At 48.0% G+C, this 18,782-nt stretch overlaps 6 protein-coding genes across 6 annotated transcripts; 4 read left to right on the forward strand and 2 right to left on the reverse strand.

The window, feature by feature from the left end:
* Positions 1–493: 493 nt before the first annotated feature.
* On the forward strand, positions 494–2,005 carry N7484_004757 (glycosyltransferase family 69 protein; the record flags this gene model as incomplete). The annotated part of the gene is made up of 1 exon (XM_057115177.1): positions 494–2,005. One exon carries the CDS (start codon positions 494–496, stop codon positions 2,003–2,005), a length of 1,512 nt encoding a protein of 503 aa, XP_056975317.1.
* A 2,150-nt stretch (positions 2,006–4,155) lies between these two features.
* N7484_004758 (putative MFS multidrug transporter) lies at positions 4,156–6,066 on the forward strand (the record flags this gene model as incomplete). The annotated part of the gene is made up of 5 exons (XM_057115178.1): positions 4,156–5,195; positions 5,250–5,374; positions 5,432–5,544; positions 5,597–5,726; positions 5,780–6,066. The coding sequence occupies 5 exons, from the start codon at positions 4,156–4,158 to the stop codon at positions 6,064–6,066; spliced, it is 1,695 nt and encodes a 564-aa protein (XP_056975318.1).
* A 1,180-nt stretch (positions 6,067–7,246) lies between these two features.
* On the forward strand, positions 7,247–8,617 carry N7484_004759 (uncharacterized protein; the record flags this gene model as incomplete). Its single annotated transcript, XM_057115179.1, has 1 exon — positions 7,247–8,617. One exon carries the CDS (start codon positions 7,247–7,249, stop codon positions 8,615–8,617), a length of 1,371 nt encoding a protein of 456 aa, XP_056975319.1.
* A 560-nt stretch (positions 8,618–9,177) lies between these two features.
* N7484_004760 (allantoate permease family MFS transporter) lies at positions 9,178–10,944 on the forward strand (the record flags this gene model as incomplete). Its single annotated transcript, XM_057115180.1, has 6 exons — positions 9,178–9,373; positions 9,429–9,473; positions 9,534–9,871; positions 9,922–9,981; positions 10,037–10,291; positions 10,348–10,944. The coding sequence occupies 6 exons, from the start codon at positions 9,178–9,180 to the stop codon at positions 10,942–10,944; spliced, it is 1,491 nt and encodes a 496-aa protein (XP_056975320.1).
* A 979-nt stretch (positions 10,945–11,923) lies between these two features.
* N7484_004761 (acyl-CoA synthetase) lies at positions 11,924–13,619 on the reverse strand (the record flags this gene model as incomplete). Its single annotated transcript, XM_057115181.1, has 3 exons — positions 11,924–12,088; positions 12,145–13,280; positions 13,337–13,619. The coding sequence occupies 3 exons, from the start codon at positions 13,617–13,619 to the stop codon at positions 11,924–11,926; spliced, it is 1,584 nt and encodes a 527-aa protein (XP_056975321.1).
* A 570-nt stretch (positions 13,620–14,189) lies between these two features.
* On the reverse strand, positions 14,190–18,481 carry N7484_004762 (uncharacterized protein; the record flags this gene model as incomplete). Its single annotated transcript, XM_057115182.1, has 3 exons — positions 14,190–15,704; positions 15,758–18,097; positions 18,152–18,481. The coding sequence occupies 3 exons, from the start codon at positions 18,479–18,481 to the stop codon at positions 14,190–14,192; spliced, it is 4,185 nt and encodes a 1,394-aa protein (XP_056975322.1).
* Positions 18,482–18,782: the final 301 nt, after the last annotated feature.

Consider the following 18,782-nt stretch of genomic DNA (forward strand, 5'->3'; position numbering starts at 1 on the left):
CGCCATCTTTCGTTTCCCCTTTTTTTGTTCTGGTTCCTTAAATATGGGTTTGGTAGCTTAAATAGCCACTGCCGATCTTCCCCCGTGCGATCGCTGCCAATTGTTCCCCAATGTGGTACCCAGAGAAAAATCTGAAACGCGGTTCGACGGCTTTATATCCACACAAATTGCAGTTATCTTGAGTGAGTGAACCTTTCCATCTTGTTTGCCATCAAATTGTATTGTTATGGCTGGCCACGCGGTCAGTTGCCGTTTTCGGCCAGAAGTGGGAATGCGCCCGAATTCGGATCATCGAGGATCCTGCTTGTGTATGCTAAATGCGGCAATCTCGGCGCGTCATCCTAATCAAAATCCTGAGATGCATTGGGCGCCTGTCAGCGTCCTCGACTTTTCCTTTTCTTTGGTCTCTCAACATTGAACATTGACTAAACTCGCATGGAACAAGGAAAATACATTGCACCCCTCCACCCCTTGCTTTGATCGTCGAGGTGCGATGATCATCATGAGGCACAGGCTCTACCAGGCCCTGCTAGGCGGGGTTGTGATAGTAATGGGCCTGGCATTCCTGGGAACCAAGCTCGTGGTGTACTATACTCGCTGGAACGACGACCTTGGCATCTCCATATTCAATGGCAAGCTACCAACGATCCCGCAATACGATCAGATCGCCAACCCGTCGCATGCACCTTTGATCCCCGATACCGAGCCGGGCCCAGTACAGCATGCGTCGAATATCCCGAGCGAGCCCACAGTTCCAAAATCTACCGCAGTGCCGACTGAATCAAGTGGGAGCTTCCGAGATTTCAATGCCGAGTGGAATAATAAGAGCACATGGCCCCAATGGTCGAAACAACAGAAATCGGCAGACTCGACCCCGACGAATCGCATTTCGCACGAACGACTCGATCGTCAAGTTCATTCGATATTGAATTTCAGGGACGAATGGCCCTACGGGCGTGTTTCTTGCCCGGCAAATATTGCGGATAGATATGAGGGCTTGAGGGTTATGGAGGATAACAGCCAGGTGCGGTACTTTTTTGCGTTGAATCCAGTCGATGCCCTTGAAGCTCTTCCGCGATTGATGAGTAGCATCATTGAGACCGTAAAGTATCTGGGTGTCAAGCACGCTGCGATTTCAATTGTTGATGGTGGATCCGACGATGGCACGTGGGAGGTTCTCGAAGCGTTGAAACCTTTCATGGATAAGATGGGTGTGCAGTACTTTCTCGCGGCCAGTGATCATATATCGTCGGATGCGAATGATACAGAAACCCTTGCAAACCTTCGAAATCAAGTACTGCAGCCGCTGAAAGCTAAAGGGGTGGAACCTCTGCATGCACTAGCAAGCATGTACTCACCAGAGGCCGTGGTTATATTCCTAGACGATATCGTGATGTGCCCTGAGGATATACTGGAACTAGTCTTCCAGCATATCCACCAAGGGGCACAGATGACATGTGCATTTGATTGGATCTTTAACGGAAGCGTCTTCCATGATGTCTGGACATCACGATCGCTAGCTGGGAACACTTTCTTTCAGATCCCGCCTGATGGCTCGTTGGCCGCAAGCGACAATATGTTCTTCGACGACCGAATCAACAAGCCACGATACGACGCTTTCCTGCCTCTGCAGGTTTATTCGTGTTGGGGTGGTATGGCAACATTGAATGCTGTGTCATTTGCAGAAGACACTATTCGATTCCGGCCCGCAGAGCAAACAGAAGCGGATTGCTACAAGGGTGAGCCCATGCTACTTGCCAAGGATATGTACAGCCAAGGTCTTGGCAAGATCCTAGCCGTCCCGTCGGTGAATGTGGCTTATTCCGATAACGAAGCGACTGAGACAAAACACATCCGCGGATATGTTGGCGATCATATCAACACATCCAGCCAAAAGTTGAATGAATATGAGGTGGTTCAGTGGCAAACGGCTCCTCCTGATATGATCAAATGCCTTGCCCATTCGGACCAACTGGCCTGGACAGAGTGGACAGAGTCTACTTGAGACACATACATCCTAGATTTCCTTTTTCCGATTTACGATTGACAGCGGGTTTGAGATATCCTGGGCGGAGTTACCAGCATTGAAGGCGCATTGATCATTGTTTGTATATATTCGCAGTCTACCTGTTTGGTTTGAGCCTGCAGATAAGTTCTGAATACACGTCATATTATCACACATATTGACAACTACTGAGGCATTCGGATTTAAGATCAGTAATATCAATGGGGCAGTGAGTATGCCGCCGGCAACTATTACCTACCTATCGACTTTCATCTTTTCTGTGGTGGGACTTACTGGTCTTGCGGAGACAAAGTGTAGGCGAAATCCTATCCGATGCTTGGCCCCGAGCCGCCCATACAAGGCCCCTGATCGCCGTGCGACCTTGAGGCCAGGATAGAACCTGGTCAGACTAATCTCTTACGTCCACCAATGCTACGTTTATGAGCCTCCAGTGCTGCCTTTCAATAGTGAGGCTCCTACGTCAATATTGATTAATTGATCCAGTAGTTAAATCAATATTGTCAGTCTCCTTCCTGTAGCACATCCTGATGTTCATCCGAACCATTTCACATAGAAATACTTGTCCCTTCAGTGGTTCTCTTGATACCATTTAGAATAGAGAAGATCAGTCATGTTGGAAAGATTCAAGCCATTGTATCATCCCGACCCCTAAAAGTATATTGATTGCACAGCATCTTGAGATCGGTACCCAGAAAGCTGACAGCAAATGCGGGGAAGCTTGGCCAAGAACCGGAAGATCTTCTACAGACCCAAAATTTGAAACGAAAATTCGCATAAATTCAATGTAGACCGACTCGGCTCCTTGGCGGCTCCGTAAAAGCCCCGGCGATAGCTTTAAAATTGGGCGCATGGCGTGACCTCCCCACCGGCTTGCGCCGTCGGCTATCGGCTGCAGACCCCGGAGAGATCGACAACCCGCTGAGTCCATGTCGTTTTGCTAAAGGTTTGAATTTCTGTGGTTCGTTTTATTGAATTAGCGAATTCGAATGCTGAATGGCGTTACTAACTTTGCCGCTAGGACATATAAATTGTGGCTGACACCTGCGGAGCTTGGGTGTACATAATTATAGATTACGTATATAGAGATGCGCGGACCGTCCTCATATTCTCAGATCATTTCTGTTCAAAATCTATGAATAACGCCTAAAGCTAAATCATTCATGTGTCTTTTATGGAAGCTTTTTAGATTTGAAATTTGAGCCTCTAAAGCTTCTCATTGTGGATTTAAGGTGGACTACTTAGACTAGAGTAGCTGTAGTTCTAGAGAGTCTACGTAGGTCGCTTTTGTATACTCCGCTAAAACCACACCGGGGCAAATATGTATTGGAATCTTTCAATCTTTTTTTATCTGAGCCCAGGTATTTAAAATCAATGGAGAGGGGTTTCCCTATTCCAACGGAGGTGCTCATTTGGCTAGTGAGGGTGTCACTAGAACAGCTCGTTAGTTTCATGGTCACCTTCCTTACAGGATCGCAATATCCGGCATAATAATTATCTGGTTTGATGGTAGGCCTAGGCTCTTCTAGACTGAATCTTCAAAGCCTCCTTGCTTTATTCATTGGCCACAGAATAGAAGACAAACCCCAATAGGAATCGACCCTCGGTTTACCCTAGACCCCCAAAAACCGACATCCATGGGGACTAGCTTTTCTGAGGAGGTGTGGAGGGAACGCCTCTAGCAGAATTCAGATCGGAAACTCAGATCCGGCGAGCGGGATTACACTCGTTGAACTTCCGCAACCCCCCGGGGGACAATCGCGGCCTGTAAATACCCATCTCCAAGTTGTGGAGAGGGAATCCGTGACGATGTACCGGGTCATTGTCCCCGGATGTTTGCTCCACACTAGGCGACATGCGACAGAATCTGGTAAAGCTTATTCGAGCCACTGGTATACTGCATTTCAGCCAATCGGAGGTTCCCCCAGCTTCCTACCGTCACAGTGGACATCCAACATAATACTACATCTACAAAACATGAAATTTCATGGGCAGGGTACTTAGAGGAGTCAATTCTCTCTCTCTTGTGGACTATCCAACCGCTACCTTCCGGGGATAATGACACCTCCGCCAACGAGTCACATCTTCGCATACCAAAAACTTACCTTCGCTCGATCTAACGTACCTTAGCAATGTCGAATGTATCGACATCCACGGCTACAGATACAGACCCGGAAAAGCAGGAGCAGCAAGACAGACGGGTTCGCTCCCCAGGTGGAACGCCCCAACGGAGTCACTATGAGGGGGGAGTGAATGAAGCCGACAGACATGCGGATGGCCAAACGGAAAAACAAGACGAGCTGAAAGAATGGCAGTGTTATGATAAACTGGGATATTCGTATCCATGGTACAAGAAATGGAGTATCATCTCGGTTATCTTCGCCGTGCAATTGTCCATGAACTGGAATGCCAGTTTCTATGCCAGCAGCATTACCCTCTACTCAAAGCACTTTGGAATATCCGAGCAAGCTGCTCGTGTCGGACAAATGGACTTTCTCGTCGCCTATGCCTTTGGATGCGAGTTTTGGGCTCCATTCAGTGAGGAATTTGGCCGATGGCCTATCATGCAAGCGAGTTTGTTTCTGGTCAATATTTGGCAAATCCCCTGTGCGCTGGCACCCAATTTTGGCACCATCGTTGTTTGCCGTCTGTTAGGTGGTGTTTCCTCCGCGGGGGGCTCGGTGACACTGGGCATAGTGGCCGATATGTGGGAGGCGGAGGATCAGCAATGGGCTGTCGCCTATGTTGTGTTGTCTTCGGTGGTAGGGTCTATCATCGCACCCATTGTGGGTGGTTTCGTCGCGACATTCCTTAGTTGGCGTTGGAACTTCTGGCTGCAACTAATTCTGGGAGGATTTGTGCAACTCCTGCACTGGCTTGTTCCAGAGACTCGGTGCAGCATCCTCGTTACCAGAGAGGCGAAAAAAAGACGTGCGAAAGGCGAGATGGTTTATAGTGGCGACGAGCTGAAGAAAAGTCGCTTATCCTTTCGTTACATACTCATGATCTGGGCTCGTCCATTCATCATGTTCCTTCGTGAGCCGATTGTCTTGTGCCTTTCACTTTTCAGCGGGTTCAGTGACGCCTTGATCTTCGTTTTCTTGCAATCTTACACTCCGGTATACAAGCAATGGCATTTTAGTACCATCGACACTGGCTTGGCATTTATTCCGTGAGTGAACTAGATGATGCAAAAAAGGGCGCGACGCTAACAAGATTAATATAGGATTCTTGTCGGATATTTCATCGCTTATTTCTCATTTTTACCCTGGATCCTCCGTCACAACAACATTCGCAAAAGGGATCCAGATGGTCTACAGCCAGAGGCTCGTCTTTATTGGTTACTATGGGGTAGGCTCTCTTCAAGGCTAATATCTATATCTCGCGAGGACCTACTAAGAAGAATAGTGGCTCCTCTTCTGTCAATCGGACTATTCGGGTTTGCGTGGACTAGTCTGGGACCACCGCACGTGCATTGGATAGCACCCATGATATTTTCATGTCTCATTGCAATAGCCAATGTAAGAATCATGATATCCAAAATATTGAGCTCGAATCTGACATTTATTCTAGTTCTCAATCTACATGGCTACCGTCGATTACATGATTGCATCATATGGCCCTTACGCTGCATCTGCAACGGGTGGAAATGGCTTCGCTCGCGATTTCCTCGCAGGAGTGGCTGCCATGTACTCCATGCCAAGTAAGCACTATAATTACCGACCATCTCCATTGGGAATATTCTAACATAAACAGTGTATTCAAACATGGGTACCACTCATAAGCTTGAGTGGCCTTCCACCCTCCTTGGATTCCTGGCCATTCTATTCACGATTCCCATATACGTGTTTTACTGGTACGGACCAGCTATTCGAGCAAAATGCCCCTTTGCACAGACCTTGGCTTCGGACAGGAAGGAGTCTGGGCGCAGAGTTTCTCAATGTGGCTCTGGCGATCCAGACCCAGTGGAACGATATTTGTCGGGCGCTATGGATGACATCCGCAGTGATGTCCGCAGTGAAAGTCGCCCTAGCAGGCGATAACCGAAAGACTTGCTTTGGCTATATAGATTACGAGTTATTCTGCTTTTTTTGATGAGCCCAGCAAAAAAGGTCCAGATATGAAAAAAAAGCATGTGGTTTACATGGAGTGGTTTTGGTCTGCTGGGCATCTTGTCTAACTTTAAATGTCCCTTCACTGGTCTCCCGCTGAAAAGAATTGATATAATTTTGCATTTGATACATCAGGATTACTTGCATTGCAGTAGTGAAGGCTAAAATTTGACTCCACATCGATCATTCAAAAGGTGACATATGTCAAGCGGCTTCTACTAAAGAGGCCTTGGGATTGAATTCCGACTAGCCTCGTTCAGCGACATATTGCTAGACTCCACTTCGTAATTTTCTATCCATGGGTCTTTGCTAGCCTTCTCGTGCCGAGTAAGATTTCAAGGAGATCTGGCCCGAACAGCCAGTTGCTCGTCTCCATACAAAACACCTCTAAATCAGCTCTCTCCTGAAGCGGCTCTGACTGGTATCCATGGGCTTTTAATTGCTGGTCTATTTAGCTGGCTCGTTGACCAAACGTACATCCAGATGGACTTCGATTTACCCACTTGACATTCTATTGACTATATCAGCATGGAAGCTAGGGTTCGCTCCAGCAACAGCCATTTGCACAGCCAACTTATTCGTGGGCAGCAATAGAAAATTTGTGACCAAATACGATAAATTGCAAAATGAGAGTGACCGTGCGTGTATGGACAGACATTACGCAAATACATCTTGGCAGCCTGCTTTTATGCACACCGTGCAGTGCAATGATATGTTAAAGAAGCGATTGAAAGGGCTTAAGGAAATAGATGCATGAATAAAGTTTTTGTCTGAACGAAATTCACCAGGTTCCCATACTTTATTCTCATCAGAAACGGAAACGCTGAATTTGGAAGGGCGTAGATGTGAGCAAGCGTGGAGTGTCCTGATAGTCTGCCCTTAACATATTTCCCCTTTGGACGGTTATTACCCACCCTCTTCATTTCCATGACTGATATTCATACAAATCTATTCTCTATCTCTTACCGTTGTCTTTAAAACACGACAGCCTCATAACATTATCCACATTCTCCCACCTTCAACCTTGACTTTTCATTTCGCCTCACATCTGGCCAGTCTGATTCTTGAGGAATCAACCGTGCAGTCAAGCCTGCGTGATTGAGGCTCAATCATGTCTTCAATTACGTCTTCAAAACGGGCAGCTCGTCTGTCACGACCGCCCTTGCTCCTAAGCAGCCACTCTATCCAAAATACCCAGGCTGCATTTCCACGCTCGGAGCTTGCAGACCGGTACCCTAGTTCGATTCACTGGGAGCCTCCGCTGTCATCTGTGGGACAAGGTCGTGTGACTTCTATCTTTCCCTTGCGGAAGCGTTCAGAGTTTGAGCTTCAGGGCTTGGAAAGCCCCAATACAACGCTGGTTCGCAATCCTAAGCATTCCTCCTACCAAGCAACCCTCAAGGAGTCAAGAAAGGCTCCAAAGCTCGATTTCTCTGAATATGCAATGATCTCTTCCTCTCGATCTTACCTCACCCTAAAGGATGATCTTGTTCAACCCTTAGATGGCAATGATGCGGCTATCAAAAAGTCGTATGATGCCACCACGATTGCTAGCGACATTTTGATTGCAGCAAATCAGCACCCAACCAAATGGGGATTGAATCACCACCTAATGGTTTTGTGCAAGAACTTCGCCGTGGTGAACTTCTCTTCGGACTTGGCAACCTTTCGTTGGGACATCATTGACCCCAAACCTCCCAAACCGTCAACTTCGACCATTGCGACCAGTACTTTTCTCCATGGCTCGGAGACTTCAATGGGAGAACTCTCTAGCTCCAGACTGCAGTATTCGTCTGCGAGTAGGTTACTTGAACCCACGAGTCATCAGTCCTCTCGCTCATCCACTCCTTGTCCGGTTGAAAAACCAGTGTCATGGACACCAACCGGTCCGAATCGAGTCACGAAACTATCAAGTGGCCGGATTGCTCCCAGAAACCCGAAAGATAATCCCAAAAAAATCTCAACGCAGGAGTCTTTACCCCAATTCTCGCCATATTTCAAGCCAAGTCCCCGGCCACAAGTCGTCATTCCGGCATCGACAGATCACATGTCCCCAAAAGAAAACCCACGCCTCCCAGCAATGGTTGAGAGGACACCCAAGCCACAGGTAATTGAAAAGCCAGATCGCAAATCCCCAAGGAAAAATACCTACCGTGCAGCAGTCGCCGAAGTCACACGCAAGCCACTGGCAATCAAAGAACCAGCTGTGCCCTTCTGCCACCCGTTCCAATGCCAATGGTTCAAATGTCAGAAGATACTACTTAGCCGACAGTCTTTGCAAGGACATGTCATGAATGAGCATATTTTGACTAGCCTGGCTTGTCAATGGAGCCTTTGTGACTGTAAGCTCCCTTTGGCGGCTATACCCTTATGGCATCATGTGCTGGATCACCATCTTAAAACACTCCCGGAAAAAAAAGAGAATGAGATCGACGCCTCTATTCAATCTTCCATCGCTGATGTTGAATTTGAAGATTCGTGATTTCTTCAGAGTAACATCCAGCGGCTACTCAAATAGTTTTACTAGATACAAACTAAACATTTCTGCAAAAACTCACTAGCATTCCACACTCCACGCTGTTCCTCGCCAGGAGCTTATGTCCTTGCAAATCTATTATTGGCAGATTATAGATAACTTGGAACTAAACAACATTTCTTCAGGGACTTAGCCTATCAAAATCCTGTTACAATATTCCACATGGTAGTTGTGGTCCCTGACGCAAACTTTGGTCCCCACCCGAGCTCGTCATCACAACCCTAAGATTGCTCATCGCCGCACTTCATTCTCACTCGTCCACTCTGTAGCACCGTGAGCCACTATCACCTTTCGAATCATTCTTATTGGTTGCTTCATGAACTGAGTTTCTCGGCCGGGAGTTGACATGATGCAACACCTGGACCTGCACTTCGTGTTGCCTATCGCGTGAAGCACACCGTTGATGATGTGCTCCGGGATATTCGAGAACATTTTACTAGCAATGACAGAACTCAGTCTTGTACGTTTGTGTTTTCTGGCTAGGCTCTTTTGATCGGATCACCATTATGGCTTCTATCAGCGAAAAAAAGGAAGTCGATACCACTGCTCCTGAAGCAAAGGATGTCACTACCTCGCCTTCATGCAGTAGTGTTGCAGAGGCTGTGGCTATCAACGAAAAGTCGTTACTTCGCAAATTAGACTATCGGCTGTTACCACCTCTCACACTACTATACTTACTATCATTTCTAGATCGAAGCAATGGTTTGTACCTCAGCATAATCACCAGCTACATACTCAGACTGATTATTTTCCATAGTCGGAAATGCAAAACTGGAAGGAATGACCACCGACATCAAAATGAGTATGTTTCAAAGCTTTCAACCTAAGAAAATCGAATCTAACATGATTAATGTCTACTCAGCTGGAGACCAATACCTAACCGGTCTCACCTTGTACTTTGTCGGCTACGTCCTCTTTGAAATCCCATGCAATATCATCCTCAAAAAAGCCTCACCGCGAACATGGCTTCCGACCCTAACATTGATCTGGGGAATTGTCGCCACTTTGTTGGGTGTTGTCCAAAACTACCCCGGGTACCTTTCCTCCAGGTTCTTCCTCGGTGTTGCAGAAAGTGGATTATTCCCTGGTGTAGTGTACTATATCTCGATGTGGTATAAGCGGAATGAGCAACATTATCGCGTTAGTCTGTTCTTCAGTGCGGCGAGTCTGGCGGGCGCTTTTGGTGGTATTCTTGCTTGGGTTCGTTTCAAAGATACTCTCTGTGAAGGCGAAGCTAATGCCACGGCCAGGGAATCGCACATATGAGTGGTGTAGGGGGTTATAGTGGATGGCGATGGATATTCATTCTGGTAAGCAGGTCCACGCTCTGAAAGTGGCCGAATGTTAACGCGAATTGAATGTTAGGAGGGACTGGTCACTGTCATCGCCTCTGTGATCGCTTACTTCTGGGTATACAACTACCCATCGACGGCTGAATTTCTATCGCCTGAAGAAAGAGAATTCATTCAGTTCCGCTTGAAGAATGATAACGATGCGACGCGAGATGAGAGCTTCACCTGGTCTGCGGTGCTGGATGCATTCAAGGATCCAAAAGTCTGGCTCTACTGTCTAGGATTCCACACCATGTCGCTACCGCTATACACACTGTCCCTATTTCTAGTGAGTGCATTAATTTCAAATCTTATACCTTGCCGACACTAATAACGTCTTTTTAGCCAACTATTATCAAAGAGCTTGGATACTCCTCGGCTCAAGCACAGCTACTTTCCGTCCCTCCATATGCCGTAGCATTCGTTTTTACACTAGGTGTCGCCGTCGCTTCGGAAAAGCTTCGCGTCCGTGCGCCCTTTATCATGGGCACATCGGCCCTCGCCTGCATCGGCTACATTCTTCTGCTATCCGACCACAGAGCTGGCGTATCCTATGTGGGTACTATCTTCGCTGCAGCGGGAATTTATCCGTCAGTTGCTATCGTGCTATCTTGGCCTGCGAACAATGTTTCTGGGCAGACGAAGCGGTGCATTGCAAATGCGTTACAGATCAGTGTTGGGAATATCGGTGCAGTTATTGGGACGCAGTTGTACCGCACTGAAGATAGCCCACGGTATTTCCTTGGACATGGCTTTGCGCTGGGATACCTAGTTGCTAATGTCATTGTTGTTGGGATTTTGTGGGTTGTGTTACGGCGGGAGAATGCTGGGAAGGTTCAGGAAATGGACGCCAAGGGGTTGAAGCCGTTTGGCAAAGATATCGGAGATGGGGAGGGTGAGTTCTTGGGTGATCAGGATCCCCGATGGGTGTTCCAAACATAACCTAGTAAGCCTGCTACTAGCATTTCATATACTGCAATTGGAAGAGATTCAACTCTGATAATGATGTTCATTGAGCAATATTGCTTATCTACGTAATACAAACTCGACAGGTATGTATCTCCTACTTTAGACACATCCAGCCCCATGGAGGGGGCGGACGCAACACGAAGGAGCCCCAGAAAGATCTTTGTCGATCTGGAGGAGCTTACTATTGGCACAAATTTGACCTCGAATATCATTGGGCAATAGACGAACGAGACTTCGAAAGTGCCGAAGGGGGTTATGGGGTAAGCGAGACGATATGAGATTCAGTGCTGTCCGCGTCCTGTTAGTTAGTAATTTTGATGGGAGGTATGCAATCAATTCCAAAGCCAACCAACGGCCACGTATCTACCAGAACAACATCATATTCTGCAGACGTGGCCGTAGCTTTGAGCGCCAGTTAAGGTCGCGGTACAGTTCGCTCCAAGGTTACGATGAACCCGACAATCAACTTCCATCAAGTATCCAAGATACCCAAGCCTCAATGAAGAGGTTGGAGTTCAAAATTTGACAACCAAGTCAATTTTCGAATCAGAGTTGTGTGCTCAAAAGCGAACCTGACCTCCTCGGGGGGAACGGTAAACCGATCCAACGGCAGGGGCCAGGATTAGAACGAGCCTCAATTGCTCTGGGTCTCATGCTAAAATTTGCGAATGGAATGGGGGTTCCGTCCGCAAGGGTATGATGGAGACCGTGAATATGTTGAGGAAAAGAAAAACGGAAGTGCGCTTCCACGGGAAGAAAAACCAACGGGAAGCTAGTGCTTATGTAATACCACGTGATATCTCTGTATTAGCTGATGCTATGACGTCATGCGTAAAGAACTATGCACGAAGATATCTTCCAGTCATCATTTGCTAGACATATCTATCCCTATATCCAATACTTTTATGTGTATATACGCTAAGCACAGTCTTTCACTCATGATTTCCCACTCTCAAGCTTTATCAGGCCAATACTTCTGAATGATGGTCTTCTTGTTCACTTTGCCCATGGCATTGCGCTCAATACCATCAACCACCTTTAAGACTGTTGGGACCTTGTAAGGGGCCATCTCGGTCTTTAAAATAGCGCGAAGCTCAGGGAGCTCCAGTGGGGTAGCCTAGGTCATATTAGCGACATCCAATACATATATTGGAGGATAAAAAAAAAACGTACACCTTCACGGAACTTGACAACCGCAGCCACCTGCTGGCCCCATTCCTCATTCTTGAGTCCAACTACAGCAACTTCTTGGATCGACTCCAGTGCAAGCATCTTACGCTCCACTTCCAATGCGGAAATCTTATATCCACCAGACTTAATCAGGTCAACAGATGCACGACCTTGAATGAAGTACGCCCCGGTAGAATCTCGCTTAGCCACATCACCAGTCTTAAACCACCCATCAGCCGTGAACTCAGAAGCCGTTGCCTCGGGTTTTCGCCAGTATTCTCGGAAGACGTTCCCACCCTTAATCTCAATCATGCCATCCTGGTCGATATCCTCGATGACACGTCCGGTCTCTTTCTCTGTCAATCGAACTTGAACTCCAGGGAGCGGCCATCCCACACTTCCGTCAACCCGTTGGTCCAGTTCCAGTCCACAACTAATCGCCATACCGATTTCGGTCATTCCGAATCGCTCCAGCAGAATCTGGCCGGTGATTTCGGCAAATTTAGTCTTGACGGGTGTTGGCAGGGCAGCTGATCCACTAATAAGCAGACGCAGAGCCTTTGCTCCCTCCCGTGCCGCCTGTTCACGGTCTGTTCCGCGAATATTGGCATCGAAGTAATCATTCAGACGAGAGTAAATGGTCGGCACAGCCATAAACATGGTAGAAGAGCCACGGTCCTGCCAGCGCTCCCAGATAACCTTAGGATCAAACTTGGGGTGCATTTCCACTGTGGTTCCGCTCAGAAGACAGGCCGTTAATCCATTGATGATGCCATGAATGTGGTGTAGTGGGAGCACGTGGATAAGGTGATCAGACGGACTATACTTCCAGGCTTTGACAAGGCAGCTTGCTTGAAACTCAATGATTTCGTGGGTGCTTACGCCTCCCTTGGGGTTACCTGTTGTGCCAGAGGTATAGATCATAAGAGCGCGGCGGCTGAGTGGGAATGCGGGGACGAACTTGGGCAAGGAGGGGGAGTCGTTGCGGCTGAATGGGTCAAGTCCCAGAAATGGGATATCTGTTGTACATCCCTCGCGCAGGGCTGGAGCCAATTTCTCAAAGGCAGGGTGGATAAGGATCAACGAAGGGTCCGAGTCGCCGATAGTATATAGGAGCTCCTTGGCGGGGTGGCTTGTGCCTGGTAGTCACCTGTTAGCCATTACTCAATCGCGCAAAGAATCGGCGGCAACTTACAGAGAGGAACAGCAACTCCACCCGCAGCCCAGGTGGCCCATTGCGTCACAACATAATCGTAGCCATTCGGCACAAGGAATGCAATGCGCCGTTCCTCCAAATCACCCGTGGCCGTCAGCCCCAGCAGTTCAAGGATCTGTTTGCGAAGCGCAGCCGCATCCTCAAGAAGCTGTGTAAATGTAAATGACTCCTGCTTAGTCGCATCAATCACAGCAACTTTGCCGGCATCATTCTTCGCATGTTGTTGCGCGGCCAAGAAAAGAGGGAGCGAGGGGAGCGGCATCGGGGCGTGGGACAGGTCTAAGGTGGGCGATTGGCAGTGGACCTATATACAGGGACAAGGGCTGTGCTGAATGTCGTGCGATAAAGAGGTAATATGGTGGATATTGAGAAGTTTTTTTTGACCGAAAATGAGGAAGACCAAAAGGCGTAAAGATCGGTTCATCCCTGGCGCGTTACAATTTATCCGGGAAATGGCGATTGCGGAGCGGATGTGGGGAGGTTGGAGGGGCTACCAATGCCTCCCATGCCGCGGCTATCATTGGCGCCACATTTACATGTAGCGCCCCGAGATTTAGCCGACTCCACATACATCTTGAATGTACAACGTAAGTTATGGTATTGAATCTGGCTAAGAAAGATACATCGTGATTTGAAGAGACGTCAATAAAGCCGATTACCTGGAATGAAGTGGTCATATCAACTTGTCATAGAAGGAAATAGAATATCAAGCACCGCCAGCTTCAGCCCACGTATTTTACGCCTGTTCAAGCATTCAAATCTTCCGGAAAACAACATAAATTCAACGACATTAATTACAGCATAAGCTCTCAATTAGAATATCTAGCATCAATCACCTATGTTTCTGTACCAGGTGATAGGTCTTGATGATTTCTTTCTTCCAACTGTCAAGCGGAATATCTTCTTCTCCCCACGGCACATGCTTCTTAGGCAAATTCTTCAATCTCGAGTCCTCCAAACTAGGCAGGAAGAAATGCTGATGATTCTTGTGGCAAATATTGTTGAAAAACTCACCACTCTTGACCTTCTTGTAGCAGTCAGGCGTCAAGACCATGTTGATGCAGTCCATACACCACCACATATTACCCGGCGAAGTCCATTGCGTACCACACTTGCAGCTGCACTTCAGGGAGAATCGGTCACCCTCGCAGACCTTCGTCAAGGCAAGAGCCGCACGAGCATTCTTCTCATCGCCGAAGGGAATAGCAGCGTGCAGGATCTTGATGTAGGCCAGGGTATCATTGCTGTCATCGTCATCTGACAGAAGCTCAATGGCCATCTGCAGAGTGTTGTGTGCCATTTTCCAGGCTGAGTCCAGGTCTTCTTGCTGCTTATAGTATCTGGCGGAGAACAGACGCAGAGGAAGACGCATTTGGTCCTCGTTGACTTGTTCGGGAACGACCTTTTGCATCATCCTCAGGGTTTTGATGGCCTTCTCGGGTCTTCCGGCGTTCTTGGCCTCAATCGCTTTGTCGAGATAGATTCTTCCTAATCTGTATCCGATGAGGAAGAAGGCGACTGTTGGGTTCAAGGTTGTTTTTGGAATGTCATTCATTGCGGCCGTTTCCAACAATTCTGTGACCTTCTCCAGTGGAAGCTCGGGGAGCACGGCGAGGGCGTCTGCGTAGGACTCACGGAGATAGAATGCAGCATTGTGATCTCTGCTCTTCCTAGCCATGGCAATTGCCTCGAGGTAAATCTGATCAAAGATGTAATACTTCTTTGTGTTGATTGCGGCAAGCACAATGATCTCATGGAATCTTTCATCGTCAGCCAGGCTAAGTGCCATGGGGGCAAGTTGAGACTGGGAACGCAGTTGCTCAAAGAAACCAACAATATCCTCCCATCTCTCTGCTTCATGATACTTTGTCAGAATCATCGCGAAGAATTCTCTATTGGTAGGGTCGTGTTGAAGGCACTGGAAATATCTCTGTCCAGAGTTTTCGGACAGGCCTGCATCCCAATAACGGTTTGCGAGAATAAAGCACATTTCGGCGAATGGTTTCTTGTGTAACGCCATCCAGGCAGAGTCATGCTCATAGCGCTCTATCAGATTCTTCAAAATATCAATTGCTTCTGTGTCTGATTGCGTAACCTTGGCCAGAAGGAGCGATGGCCGCCAAGGAGCATTGGCACCCTTGGGGGCATCCCTGAGCGCATTGCGGCATCTCTCCTCAGCCTTCGAAAATAGGGAGAAACCATCATAGACATAACCCATCTGAGTTTCCCACAGTGGGTCCGGATTCGAGGCAAGGTTTTCCGATCTGATCAGGTCCTCAACCACGGAAACGTGGGTTGGGGTTGGAGATGGACTATGCTCCGTACCAGCTTCGCTAAATGCCCCCATCTAAGTAAAACATCATTAGTATGACCATTATCCAGAGAGTGAAAAGAGATTACCTTCACAAAGTAGTGGTCTAGGCAATCAAATGCCGTCACAGTAACCAAGGCACTTGACTCTTGCTTGAGACACAATTCCGCCATTCGGCGAACACAAGGCACGATAATCGTTGCAAATTGGTGACCTTCAGTTGTTCCAAACAAACTAGCAAGCCATTTCTTTCCTTCATCGTTGACGTTGGCGACAATTCTCTCTCTGCTCAGCCAACCGCAAATCTTAGCCATCTGACTCCTTTCAAGTAGCCAGTCTGGGAAGGTAGGGACGGCCTTGGTTGCCCAGAGAAGATTATCAATGGAGTCTTGATCGCGGAAAAGATTGACCAAGTCAGGTCCAATTTGACCTTTCAGCTCAGGGTCGATTTCTGCCAGGTCCACTTGGGACATATGGTAAACAAGCTGCCGGGAAGCGTATCCGCGTAGAGGCCTCAGCTTCTCGCCGGCCTTGTTAGCCAGGGCATGAAGACAGACCTTGGCAAGTTGAAAATGGGCATTGTTCTCATCCTCGCGGTAGATCTGGTGCTGCCGGGCGCTCAATTTTTGCTGGAAATGCTGCTCCATCTCGAGCTTCTCCGCCAGTCCAGGGGGACATACGGACTTGAGGAAATGGCGAAGAATCTCAACCTCGCCTTCGTTGACAGTCGGGTCCTCTTTTTGGCGCTCTTTGACTACAGCAGCTCGCTCTGGAATGGCAGCCAGAATCTTCTCCGAGCGAAATGCGACATTTCCATAATTGTCAATCTCGAAGAGGAGGAACTTCTTCTTGAGACGTTCGCCTAGTGGAGTAAGGGAGACTGCGTCATTCTTGAAACGCAGCACCGCTGACATGATGTCGACTGTCACTTGCTCTTGTGCGAAGCTAGTCCAAAGAATGATCTTGTTAATCTCGTCGATCTCTTTGGCTGAGAGGGTCTCATTGAGTCTGCGCACATCGTCAACGATATGATCCTCGAGACTTCTGTCTGCCCCATCAAGAGCAAGTTTGATGTCTTTGTCATAATCCAAGGAGCTGATCTTAGTGAGAGTTTTATCCATCATGTAGTAATTTCCCTTAGTTGCCTTGTACAGTCGGTCTTGAATTTCACGTCGGAGTTCAACGATGCCGTCCTGCCTGGTGTCGGAGAGTGAATCAATCCTATCCATCCGAGCGTCGATGTATTTCATGGCATCGTCTGCGTTCCGCTTTTGAATCTGGATAGCAGGGCATGTGAATTGGTCTCGCTCAAGCCGATCGATAGTATCTTGTGTTGTCGTGAACAATACACGAACTGCGCGCCGTTGACAACGACCAGCCTGTTGGAGAAACTTCACGACTGCCGGGTGAACATGCCCTTTCTTGTCACCGAGCTTGTTGATGACGATGAAAAAGGTCACATCGACGCCTGCCAGCTCATCGTGGTTTTCAAGAAGCAACCGGGGCATTATCCTCGTGGGATCAATGGTTCCAGCCTTCCGACATGTAGCGGCAGCCGACTGCATATACGATGCATCGCCATCGGCGAACTGCCAGATGATCGACTTTCCAAGGACATCAATTCCTGCGTTGGCTTTTCTTTCATCCAGAAAGTAGAATCCCACTAGACGACGGGAAGTTTCCACTTGTGCGGTCACCTGTGTACGCAGGTGGTTGATAACCGTTGAAGCCAGATAGCTTTTGCCCGCAGCTTCTGGGCCAACAAGTGCAAGGACGGGCGTATCGGTCATTGGGCTCATCCAAGTTTGGAAAGATTTATCAGCAAGGAGCCATTGACCCGTTCCTTCCACATTGTGCTGACGAATGTTCTGGTACGTCGTTGCCCAGGTTGCGATGGGTGACTGTGCAGTGCTATCCCATGTGTCTGGGGTGTTATCGAAATTCAGGATCTTTAAGATCTGGCTTCTGTCATTGAGAGCCTTCTTCTGTTCTGACCTTTCCTGTCGATCCTCAGACAAAAGACCCATGGTATTTTTCGAATACTCGGCAGCTTTTGACGCCTTTTCGTATGTCTGCGCCGCGACGAGCAATGACTCTTTTTTGGTAAGACCGTTCATTGTATTGATTAATTCTAGAAATTCATCTTTAGAAAAGAACGCAATTTTCATGAATGTCTTGAACTTGAAGCGACCGGAATGCCGAATCTTCATGGCCTTGTCGCAGATCTCTACGAAGACGTCTAGGACTTCGCAGGCAGTTGCGGTTAAAGAGGCGTTCATCTTTCCAGCGACATAATGATGTAGTCGATCCAGGAATTGCCCACATTCTGCGAACAGTGCGCTTAGTTCACCGAATACTTCTTGATAGCCTTGCCAGGCACTGATGACAAAGTTCAAAGCATTGTAACATTGTCCAGCTGGGGCGAAGACCTGTCAAGGGTTAGCATAGTCTTTGCATCCCTTTTGTATTTTTTAGGAACTTACCTGGGACGCAGCATCTGCGATCATACCTCCAACCTTTGAGACGGCAGTGAGGGTATTATTGAAGGCTTCTTTGACACCTGGCGAGATAAAAGATTTCTTCTTGGGGTTCTGGATGGCGTCCAAATTGGCCATCACATCGCCGTGTTGCAGATTTGGATCATAACCTGGACCATGAGATAGTTTTGCGAGCTCTTGCACCCGATCTTGCATCCTCTTCCATGTTGCCGCAAGCTTTGCATTGGCCTCGGCATCTGTCCCAGCAGGGACTTGACGAGCCGGCTCAGCTTTCGTTACCCCATTAGGGGCTTTGATTGCTATTTCGGTACCCATAAATGCTTGAAGGTGGAACAAAAGAGCATTGGCAGGAAGCTCAAAGCACAGGGGCGGACCTAGCAGAGATGGACGGGTTAAGTAGAAGACAGCTCAGGTCTTCAGCTGAGAAAGGGAGAGCCATGACGTAGAAGGTGCCTTCTTGGCGTGAAAATTGTTTATCTCTTCTTGATCGGCATCTGTAAGAGGCCCAATCCAATCCGTCATGCTGCCTTTCAGTGGATCGTGTGCCGATGGATCGGCACGGAGAAGGTCATAGCACCAGTTCGAGAGAACCCCCGCAGGAAAAGGAAAGATGAAA

The sequence above is a fragment of the Penicillium longicatenatum genome (genome assembly GCF_028827895.1).
Source record: "Penicillium longicatenatum strain IBT 33135 chromosome Unknown contig_2_segment0_segment0, whole genome shotgun sequence".
Classification (NCBI taxonomy): Eukaryota; Fungi; Ascomycota; class Eurotiomycetes; order Eurotiales; family Aspergillaceae; genus Penicillium; species Penicillium longicatenatum.